General features: G+C 46.5%; 1 protein-coding gene across 2 annotated transcripts in view; it reads right to left on the reverse strand.

The window, feature by feature from the left end:
* Window positions 1-537: 537 nt before the first annotated feature.
* The window catches only part of TRAF3IP2 (TRAF3 interacting protein 2), a 46,659-nt gene continuing 35,388 nt past the window's right edge, over window positions 538-11,808 (reverse strand). The window contains exons 6-9 of one of the 2 annotated variants that reach the window (XM_003781595.2): window positions 9,813-9,881; window positions 8,592-8,708; window positions 3,959-4,033; window positions 538-1,142 (exon numbers count right to left, since the gene is read on the reverse strand). In XM_003781595.2, coding sequence (XP_003781643.1) covers window positions 996-1,142; window positions 3,959-4,033; window positions 8,592-8,708; window positions 9,813-9,881 — 408 coding nt within the window. In that variant the 3' untranslated portion in view covers window positions 538-995. The remainder of the gene's footprint in view (window positions 1,143-3,958; window positions 4,034-8,591; window positions 8,709-9,812; window positions 9,882-11,808) is intronic. The other variant, XM_023513233.1, reaches the window with a different exon arrangement.

Genomic DNA, 11,808 nt, shown 5'->3' on the forward strand with positions numbered 1-11,808 from the left:
GCCACAACGCCCGGCTATTTTTTGGTTGCAGCCGTCATTGTTGTTTGGCGGGTCCGGGCTGGGGATTCGAACCCGCCACCTCAGGTGTACGTGGCTGGCGCCTTAGCCGGTTGAGCCACAGGCGCCGAGCCGAGACTTGCTAAAGTTTACAAAGCTAGTTAGCAGTGGAACCAAGTCTAGAACACAGGTCTCCCAACCTTTAGTCTTAGCCTGAATTATACCTGTCGCTTCATAGACACACACAAATATTTTTACCAATTTAGCCAGACCTCTTAAGGTCATACCATTTAGAATCATGGTTGTGTGCTGTACAAAGTTGTTTTGTTAAAAATCTCTACTGCAACAATAAAGCTTTCATGATTTTGTTAAAAGCGTTGTTTAACTATCTGGCTTTAAACCTTTAATAGAGAGTAGTCTGTTAAATTTATCTAATATTATATCTAAGCAGCTTTGTTGATGTCCCTGGAAACAACTGCCCATATCGTTATAAATTAATATATATCTATCTCCCCTGAGATAAGTGAAACATAATCTTAAAAAAGAGTAAACATTTTATTATTTGTACATGAATCAGTTTGCTCTAAGGAAACACAAGCATCTGGTTAGCTCATAAAAGTAGCCTGGAGTGATAGGAGAATGTCTCGAGTATTTACATTAGTTGCAACATCACTTATAGTCTCTACTTGCTAAGCCCAAGAGGCCCCAAATGGACACATCGGACTGCTGGGGGGAACGTGTTAGACATTGGCACCTGCGGTGGGTTTCAAAGGAGCAGGGAATGCAGAACAGCCTCAGTGTCCACCGCAAACCCCGCGTATGCAGAGGTGTCAGGAGGACGAGCACTCTGCAGAACAGGTTTTCTGGGGGCCTGGGGACCCCTCGGGGAGGAATTAAGAAATAGGCATGAGAGCAACCCACCAGCCTCAGTTAGAATAATGCTTGTTAGAACAGGGCCCCAAACAGGCACGGCCCCAGCGACCTGGGGATGGACGCTGTCACAAGGGTACCACCTGAAGGGTGGGTAGAGGCCCCCGAGGAGGAGCCACATACTCTTCCTCTCTGAGCAGCCGCAGCAGGATGTTTTTTTTATTCTTGGGCCAGCTGTAGACGTGAGTGTTCTGAAGCCAGGTGGGCACGTGCTCCTAGGAGAGGGAGAATGACGGGAGCAAAGGTCACTCGAGAAAAACCTGGATTCCAGATCCCAGGCTCAGTTCCCAAACATCTCTGGCTTTCCCCCACATGGGTGTTTCCCACCAAACCACCCTGGGAGTTGTGCTGTTTTGCTCTTGGAAGGGTTTAGCTTGTGAAATGTTCTTGGCTTCGGGTGCAAGCTGTATATTTCACTATGAAAACCACATGTGCGCAGCATTTTCTGTCAGTCTCCCAGGCTACCTGCCCTTGGCGTCTCAATGTGCTTTTCACCACCTTCACATAAAAGGCGTGGGGCAGAGGTCACACAGACTGATGTGCATTCCCCTGTGACTTCAGAAGAAGTATGCTGGGGCTGCGGGTTTAATCTAATTCATGATCCCTTCACTCCAGCCTCAGGCCTCTCCTGCAGTGGAAGGAGCCCGTCAGACCTCAGTTATCTAGCAAAGGCAGAGAAGCATCAGCCAGTGATCCTGGGGTGTGGTTTCAGATTGCCCTCATGGAGTGGACATTCTGGTAGGGAGGGCCAGTTAAGAAGTAGTAAAATGGATAGTGTGTTCAACAGTGATATGTGCTGTGGAGAAAAATAAAACAGAGAAAGGGGATAGGGAGTTCTGGGTGAGGGGTGAAGGGTTTGTGGTTTTAAACGGGGTGTTTAGGAAAGGTCTCACAGAGAAAATGAGCAAAGACCTAAGACAGCAGAGGGAGATGCTTTGTGATTGTCTGGGTCCAAGTACATAGAGAAGAGCCAGTGCAAAGGCCCCGTGGTGAGAGTGTGCCAAGTCTGCTCACACGCAGCAAGGCCCATGTGGCTAGAGCAGAGTGAATGAGAGTGGGTAGGGAGGAGGCCTGGGAGCAGATGGGCCTGTCTCAGACAGCACCTTGTCACTGGAAGGCCTATGGTTTTTACTCTGAGATGAGACTCCTTTGGGGGCTGTCAGGTGAGCTTAGAAGCAGCCCTGGCTACATGCCAGGCATCCTGCTGGGTACTGAAAATACCCACATGAAACAGACACAGTACCAGCCTAGAGGGCCCCAAATCTCACGATGGAAGAAAAATGTAAAGAAACTATTCGCTAGGCAATGCTGTCCCAAGGGGGCACGAGGTGAGAACGGTCTCCCCTGAGCTCAGGCAGTAAGGGGATTGTCTGAAGGAAATTAAAAGAATAATAATAAAACCAACAAAAAGTTGGTCTGTTTTTTTATATCACCATACTCCAGTAATTCCAAACAATTATTCCCAGTGTCCATACCACCAACCACATACCACTGACTCAAGGTTCTATAATTAAGAACTCTCAAGAGAAGGACAATGACATATACTGACTGGCTCAGGGGAAGAAAGGTGTCAGGGGAGGCTAGAGAGATTAAATAACATAAGAAAAAGCAACAGTCACTTGGCAACAAGTAGGGAAAGGTACTACAAGCAGAGGGAACAGGAAGGGCAAAGGCACAGAGACACATGAAAAGATAGCGTGTGTGAGGATGTGCTGACGTAGTCGGTATGACCACCACATAGAACATCTCTGCAGATGATACGAGAGAAGATGGAGCCGGGGGCATGGTCATCTTCTGAGGTGCCTCATGGATCATGCTAAGAATGATAGATATGGTCGTGCAGTCAGTAGAGAAACACTATACATATTTTAAGCTGAAGAGAGACATACCACATCTATACTTGGAATGCTCTTCATGGATGGTAGAGCAGAGGATGGCCAATACAAGGTCAAAGTGGAGACAGAGACCAGTAGGGAGTCAGTAAGGGAGCACAGGTGAGGGAGGGGCAGGAAAGATAGAAAGGTGTGTTGTTGTTCAGGTTGTACACCACACAACCACAGGTGTCCCATTCACATAAACTGGACCCTCCTGGCTCGGCACCTGTGGCTTAAGTGGCTGAGGTGCCAGCCACATACACCTGAGCTGGCAGGTTTGAGTCCAGCCCGGGCCCGCCAACAACAATAATGGCTGCAACCAAAAAAAAAAAAAAAAAAAAAAAAAAATAGCCAGGCATTGTGGTGGGTGCCTGTAGTCCCAGCTACTTGGGAGGCGGAAGCAGGAGAATCACTTGAGCCCAGGAGTTGAAGGTTGCTGTGAGCTGTGATGCCATGGCACTCTACCCAGGGCGACAGCTGAGGCTCTATCTCAAAAAAAGAAAAAAAAAAACAAAACTGGACCCTCCCTTATCAAGGGCAGAAGTCTCAGTGCCATCCTATTATCTAGGGATGCCTCCAGAATGAAGATGGGCCCTGTGGTCTGACTCTCAGGTGTTTATTCCACCCCCACCCCGACTCTTTGCTAAGCCTGGAAAATGGTCTTCGATGGTTGGCCCCCATTCTCCAGACTTGCCCTCATACCCTTCCGGTGCAAAAACTCTCATCTGAACCACAGCAAAGTTCACTCTGGTCATGGTGTAGATTAAGTTCCTGTCATCTATAGCTTTAAGAGCTGAACTACGTGCAACAAAATACTTTTGTGGAACAACCAGCAAAAAATCTAGAAGTCTTGACTTTTATGTACAAGAGATAAGAAGTATCAGATGAACATTCTCTTTTTCTCTCATGAGTTAAAACACAAACTACCTCTTTGTGTGCAGTGGCTGTTTGAACAATTAGGACAGCATGATCCTATCAGATAACACTTTAAAACCTTTCTGATTCATGCTGCTGGATTGAATAGTACAACTTGTTGACCTTTCTGGTTACACTGTTATCTCTAAGGATTGATGAGGAGTTGACAAGGTTTTCCACTCAAAATCCAGATGGCAAATAAACCGAAGATTGAATTACGAGGGTTTTGTTTGTTTGTTTACCTTCTTAGCATTTGGGAAGAGCACGGGGATGAATCTGAAATTCATGCTTCCTTGTTTTATGAACTCAATCTGCATCTGAAACCAAACAGATATGAAGATTTAACTTCAGGAATGAGGAGAAGCAGTTAATGGGAGCCATAATCATGCAAACCCACGTGGTATTTTCATTCCGATTTCCTTATGTGAGCACCACACACTTGTAATTTTAAGCCTTCCTCATTATACATGTATGCCATTCACTCATTTATCAGTCCTTTATTTCTATTTTTTTTTTTATTTTTTTGAGATAGAATCTCACTATGTCACTCTCAGTAGGGTCCCATGGCATCAGAGCTCACAGCAACCTCAAACTCTTGGGCTCAAGAGATTCTCTTGCCTCAGCCTCCCAATGCCTGGCTAGTTTTTTGTTGCATTTGTCATTGTTGTTTAGCTGACCCAGGCTGGGTTCAAACCTGCCAGCCTCGGACTGGTGCCATAACCATTGTGCTACGGGTGCCGAGCCTATCAGTCTTTTATTGATGGCCTATGAAAAGTCATACCCTGTGCTGGACTTGGGTTTTAAGGATGAGGGTGTACTAAGAACTGGCTTGTATCAGCTCATGAGAGCCTGTTGTGTGCATCTTTTCCCAATTCTATGCTCAGAGGCTTCACATTAGTGGCTTCAAATGGGCCATGGTGAGAGTATTTATATTGTGGAGATGGGTGAATCATATAAATCAGGAGACCAGGTTAGCAGAACATCATCCCTGTCCTCACAAAGCCTGCAGTCTAGTGAGCAGGTGGGAAGGTGAACGCACCCACCAGAGTGTAGTGTAAAAAGTGTGAGCTGCAGGGTGGTGCCTATAGCTCAGTGGGTAGAGCACTGGCCACATACATGGAGGCTGGCGGGCGTGAACCCGGCCCGAGCCAGCTAAAACAACAATGACAACTGCAACAACAACAACAACAATAGCTGGGCATTGTGGCAGGCACTTACAGTCCCAGCTACTTGGGAGGCTGAGGCAAGAGAATAGCTTAAGCCCAAGAGTTTGAGGCTTCTGTGAGCTGTGACACCACAGCACTCTACCCAGGGTGACAGCTTGAGACTCTGTCTCAAAAAAAAAAAAGTATGAGCTGTAGAATGGATTATGCTACAGGATGGGGCCATCCATTCTGCATCAGGAAGGACAGTTACAAAAAAGATGGGTCACAATTACAAGAGATTTTCAGGTAGGTACAATCAGGGAGAGGGAAAAGACATTCTCTGCAGAGCAAATGTACAGAGGCGTGAACGTGTGTTCGTGCGGGCAGGACCAGCTAGTGCCTGGACCAGCTAGTGTATTGTGGTCAGAGCACAGAATGGGCCTGGGGGAGAGGCAGGTGAGGAGGCTGGGGGTCAGTTTTGAAGAGCACTGTCTGCTGGGTTTTAGGTTGCCTGCACCAGTTCCAGTTCCCTCTGACACTGTGTGGCCCAAGAAGATTTAGCTGCCAAGAACTCTGTCAAAATCAGAATTTTTCATATGTGGGAAGTTAGAGTCTTCCAAATCCTGTGACCAGCGTAAGGCTTTCAGTCACCTGGTGACAGAGAGATGAGGAATTATGTGTTCCCAACTATTTCAATTTCCAATTGACTTTTATAACTGAGAAGTTTTCATTGTGCATGGGAATAAAAGCAGAACGGAGAAGAAAGTGACACTGATGCCAACTGGTTATTGAAATCACCATATAAACCCCTCAAAAACATGTACTCTCAGATACCTACACTCACAGTCACACAACACACACAGATCCTCCACAAGGAGTTTCCTCAGAAGACACCACCCAAAACTATTTTAAAGTGACCCAAGTACTATGCAACTAAAAGCACCAGACATACAGAGTAAACACACAAAAGAAAAGGCATAGACTTGATCAGTTAAAAGTGGGTGGGGTGCGGTAGCTCATGCCTATAATCCTAGGCTGAGGTGGATGGATTCTAGACCAGCCTGAGCAAGAGCGAGACCCTGGCTCTACTAAAAATAGAAAAAGTAGCCAGGCGGGGTGCCTGTAATCCCAGTACTCCAGGGGCTAAGGTGGGAGGATGACTTGAACCCAGGAGTTTGAGGTTGTTGTGAGCTAGGCTGATGCCAGGGCACTCTAGACCTGGTGACAGAGTGAGACTCTCAAAAAAAAAAGTGAAGAACTGAGTTTGGTTTCTGACTTCTAGACACTGCTTACTGTAAATTTTGGCTTGTTTACTGGGCTACCCAGTCTGCTGAGGAGCTGGTGTGCAGCAATATTTTCTCTGATTCTTCCAGACAGTGGTTTCCGTGAAGTCGTTGGCTCTGTGCTGCAGTTACTCATGGGTACCTCTTGGCTCCCTCTGCTTAGGGCCAAGTTCTTACTGTCTCAGGGTTTTCTGTTGCCTAAGGGGTCCAGAAAGTCAGCCGGCTGGGCAGGAAGGCACTTCTGTATCTAGCCTCTTCTGTCCCCTGCTGAGCTGAAGAAAGGCCCAAGATATTGTTGCCCAAGAAACCAAGTTTGGAGGCAACCTAGATAAAGCTGGTCCTGTCAGAGAAGCTCTAAATTTGAGCTGTATATTATGGTCTGGCTTTGCCACACACCAGCAGAGGTAGAGAGGTTTCCTCAGGAACTGAAAGGGACCTGGAGTCCTTCTCACATACCAGTTCTCAGCTCCTGGTTCTCAGCAGGTTCCTGGAGATGCAGATAGAACGTTGGGTGTTCTGGGCCACGCACATGTGTGGCGGACAGCCCAGGGATGGCAGCACCCAGGGTCAGACATGCCCTTTTAATGCAGTTTACTTCCAGAAATGGTACCTTTCATGGGCCCTGCCTGTAGGCTGTCAGACTGGTTGAGATTAGAATAGGAGATAGACTATCTCCTGAATCCTTGGCCTTACTTTTGAACCTCACCACCTTACTTTGGCTTTGGCTTATGGTTGGTTGTGAGTTCAAATAAGTGGTCCACAATTGGTGGAAAAAAAGACAGACTCTGATAAGGAACATCCATTCACCCACCCACTCCCTTTTCCTATGTTTCTGATGCACAGGACAGACCTGGGACTTCAGTCTGCTTTCCCTGAGATAAAGGTGCAAGTCCCCAGGCTGCCTGACTGCTTCCCATTCCATCATCCTACTTAGTTGGTGACCCTTCCTGCCCATTTCAGGTACCCTCCCCTGCTTGTGGAGTGTTAGGTATCAAATGGACCTTATAATTTCTAGCCCAGTGATTTTTTCAAGTCTTTTTATTTTGTTTTATTTATTTATTTTTTGGAGACAGAGTTTCACATTGTGGCCCTGGCCCCAGAGTGTGGTGGTATCATAGCTCACAGCAACCTCAAACTCCTAGGTTCAAGTAATCCTCTTGCCTGAATGCCTCCCGAACAGCTAGGACTCAGGCATGTACCACCATGCCCGGTGTGGGAAGCCCAGGGCTTTCTTTTTTTTTTTTTTTTTTTTTTTTTTTTTTTTTTTTTCCTTTTTGAGACAGAGCCTCAAGCTGTCCCCCTGGGTAAAGTGCCGTGGCATTACAGCTCACAGCAACCTCCAACTCCTGGGCTCAAGCGAGTCTCCTGCCTCCGCCTCCCAAGTAGCTGGGACTACAGGCGCCCGCCACAACGCCTGGCTATTTTTTGGTTGCAGCCGTCATTGTTGTTTGGCGGGTCCGGGCTGGGGATTCGAACCCGCCACCTTAGGTGTACGTGGCTGGCGCCTTAGCCGGTTGAGCTATAGGTGCCGAGCCGGGAAGCCCAGGGCTAACCGGTCCTTGAACCCACAGGGGTACCCATTAGAGACCCCAGAACAATCTGGATTCACAAGTCTGTTCCAGTATCCTCATCAAGCTGAATCTCTCCCCAGTGTCTCTATGATCATGGAGAGCAGGGGGATTGGTAGCCCACAAAACAGCCATTTCTAAAGCTGGTTGACATTTTTTGGTCAGAATGTTCTGTCAGATGCTGAGCAAGTCCAATATCCTATAAATTCCTCCCACAGATTTTAATTTGACCAGGCCCCATAGTTCCAGTGTGGCAGTGGAATGTTCCCTATCTATCATGAGCTAAGAACCATCCCTACTGTCGATTGACCATCCAGTGTGTGCCAGGTACTTCACAAACATTATTTCATTTAATCTTCACAACAACACTGCATTAGTGACCCATTTTATGAATAGCAACACTGGAGCACAAAGACACTTAATTTAGCAACTGGGCCACGGTCACACAGCCTGCACATGAAGAAGCCAAACTGGGACCAACCTCATATGATGTAAGAGCACGTGTCTTTTTCGCTCTGCCACCCCACTGTCCTGAAAAGGCAGGGACAGAGTATGATCTGTCTGTGGGAGCCTGCCCCCACAGCCCCATCTCTGCCTTCCTAGGACCTCACAGCTACAAGCAGTGCTCTCCAGAATCTTGCATCTTAGAGATCACAGATTGGTCTCCCCTTGTCACTGCAGGAACCCTGAGGCCCAGAGGTACAGTGACTAGTCCCAATCCCACAGGTAACAGAGCTAGGACCAACATCCCGTCTCCTGGCTGGCCTAGGGCTCTTCTCCCAGCATCCTGCGGCCTCCAGTCATCTTGTGAAGAACAAGGCTTGACCACACAAGTGCCCCTGGGGCACAGTGAGGTGCTGTGGTCCCCTCCCTACTCACCATCCGATGGATGTACTTAGTATGTAAGCCATGCTCGTCCTCGTCCAGCTGCGACTCAGCGCCTTCTACATCCTGTTTGTATTTGGGGCTGATTGCTATGATTATCATCACTGTCTTCTGTTAATGAGAGGGAGAAAAGCATGTTTATGGAAGTGTAAAGTGTGGTCCATTTGGTGACGGCAGGCTGGAAACTGGCCAGCAGGACTGTGGGCGTTCTCTGGCACACTCAAGGATGAAAGGCCAGGCTCATTCTCCCTGGAAAGTGAAAGGCACTGGCCCCTACCCAGGCAGACTTTTGTCTCTGCTTCTCCCCTCTCTCTTCCTGCCCAGCTCTCCTCAAAAACGCAGAGCAAATGGCTCAGAGAGGAGCTTTCCTGAATAGATGTGCTTTTGCCACCATTTTCCATACTCATCCCTAATAAATATCTAATGAAAGCTCTAGCTAATGAATCACTAAGTGAGTCTGCATCATGGCAAAAAGGTGCTGCCACACCAGCCATGAAAACCCCTCTCCCCGCAGCTGGACCGAGCTGTCAGTCACTGCAGTCGGACTGCCCAGCTTTCCGTGGGTACCGGGTAGGAACAGACCCTTCAGCACAAAGCAAACATCAGGCTGCAGATAAAAGGAAAAGCTGCAAAACCCGGGCCTGCTGAGACTCCTGCTTCCCACCGGCTCCCTCAGAAAGAAGCGGCCGACTCCAACAAGCTGGCAGCAATCAATGTCTATCTTGTTAAAGCACAAAGTGTCCCAGTGGCAGGTATGGATTCTGTCAGTGGAGAACAAATCACGGGGCTGCAAGTGGGCGCCTCGGGGGTGGTGGCTGCCCAGGCTGCGAGGCTGCCCAGGAAACCTCTTCAGCCCAATCCTACAAAACACTTGGGGTGGCCTAGGATTAAATTGAATTCTGCTGCTGTCTCCCCACTCTCCGTTTTCATTTCCTCCTTTCCTATTCTGGTCAAAAAAATTGTTTGCTCTGATTGTTATCAACCACCTGTGTCTGGTTTGATCGTTATTTCCTGCCTGTGCACGTCCAAGAGGGCGACCCCATCCTTCCTTTCCACGTCTCTGCACGGCTTCCAACAAGGGAGGCTTTGTTGGGGCTTTCTCATCTTTGGACTCAGGAGGGTATGCCAGTGCTTCTTTCAAAAAATAACTTCACCTTCATAAGCTAATTGTCATTCTCACCAGAAAACAATCTCAGAATTTTGGAAGGTACTTACATCCCTAAGGTAGCGCTCCATCCATTTAATGATGTCGATGCCTCGGATCCTATCCTCAAATATGTCAATCTACAAGAAAAAGATGTGGGAGGTGGCTCTCAATGACAAGCTTTGTTAAGATGCAGAGCACAAGACTATTTACATTTAAAATGCAAAAAGTTATTAATGCTTTTTACATGGAGGAGCACATGAATTTAAAAAGAAAAATAAAATAATAGCCAGGCATTGTGGCGGGTGCCTATAGTCCCAGAGACTCAGGAGGCTAAGCCAAGAGAATGGCTGAGCCCAGGAGGTTGAGGTTGCTGTGAGCTGTGATGCCACGGCACTCTACTCAGGGTATCAAAGTGAGACTCTGTCTCAAAAAATAAAAAAATAAAAACTAAATATAATTTTCTTTAAATACTCCCTATTTCAATACCAGTAGGCATTTAATATCTGTCATGAAGATATAGTGATATACATCCAAATATATCCACGACTACACAATATTTTTAAAAATCCGAGAAACACAGTATACCACTAAGCTGGATATAAGCCAGCAATACACAGTCATTATATAAATATCTGTAACTTGAATATTTGAAAGGCGAACATAATTCTGGAACATTTTAATGGATGTGTGGCATGAAAGTACTGAGATATAATTGTGGTGCTTTACTTGCAGAGGTCGGGTCATTATTATGGTATTATGTCCAGTTTCAATCTATGCGTTTCAAGAGGATTGTATGAAACTTGGAGGAAATCCAAGGAATGGTCACAAAAACAATTACTGAGATGGCAAGAAAAGGTTTGTGATGAAAGTCAAGAAGTAGAACTGTAGGGCTGTGAAAAGACTGATATTTAATATTCATGTTCAATTCTTCAAAGACTTGAAGGAGTATTTTTAAAAAGAAAAAAATCAGTTATTTTCTACTCCTATTTTTTAAAAGACCACCTAATAACATCTTTCTTAGGTATAGGTTTATACTGTAACCAGAGAATAGTGTGTGTGTGTGTGTGTGTGTGTTCATAAGGTGCTCTTGATTAGAAGGATTATACGTATATTAGAACAGGTAACTGGGGGGGGGGTGTCCTTGGGGAGGAGTTATTTGATTCAGCCACACTGCTCCCAGATTAATTGTCCTAAATATCACTCCACTGTTTAGGACTGATCAAATTAAGTCTCAGCCATTCAGCAAGCTTGCTGTGCCATCTATGATCCAGCCTTACCTCTCTTTACCCCCAGATGCCCTGTCTACTTTACTTCCCACACTGGTGCCCCCTGCACCCTAACAGCACAGCACAAGCCCTCCCTGCTCTGTGCCTCCTTCTCACACACTGACTTCTCTTCCTTACTTCACCTAACTGCACCCCATTGTGACCACAGCAGTACTGGACAAATAACACATTATGATAAAATTCTTTCATTTACCAAAGGCCTCACGTGTGTCTGCCTTATCTCCTAAACTTGATTCTAAGCTTCCTCTGGAAAGAGATCATTCCTGACATACACCAAACTGTTAAACATGTAGGGCACCTAATATAAGCTCAGAAAGTTTCTTTATTGAGAAAGCATACAAAATGGAATGGCTTTCTTTTTAGTTTAGATGACTCCTGTTTGTAAATGTGTGATGGCCAATGAGTACATTAGATAGTCTTGAGAAAGATTTTGTAGGTTTCTTTAACTGTACCAGCAACTCATTTCTATTAAATGAGGGAGAAGCAATAAGATGATGGGTTGAAAAGAGATGGACAGCTTGGGTTCTGCTCTTGGCTCCGCCACTTCCACCTGCACAACTTTGGAAATGTTCTTAAAACTCTCCAAGTCGGCTGAGCGCCTGTGGCTCAAGTGGCTAAGGCACCGGCCACATACACCTAAGGTGGTGGGTTCGAATCCAGCCCAGGCCCGCCAAACAACAATGACAGGTGCCTAGCCTATTAACACAATCTTAAGACACAAGAGTAAACACTACGGCTTCGCGCCTGTGGCTCAAGTGGCTAAGGCACCAGCCATGTA

Source organism: Otolemur garnettii, unplaced genomic scaffold (assembly GCF_000181295.1).
Source record: "Otolemur garnettii isolate 467f Iridium unplaced genomic scaffold, OtoGar3 scaffold00002, whole genome shotgun sequence".
NCBI classification, from domain to species: Eukaryota; Metazoa; Chordata; class Mammalia; order Primates; family Galagidae; genus Otolemur; species Otolemur garnettii.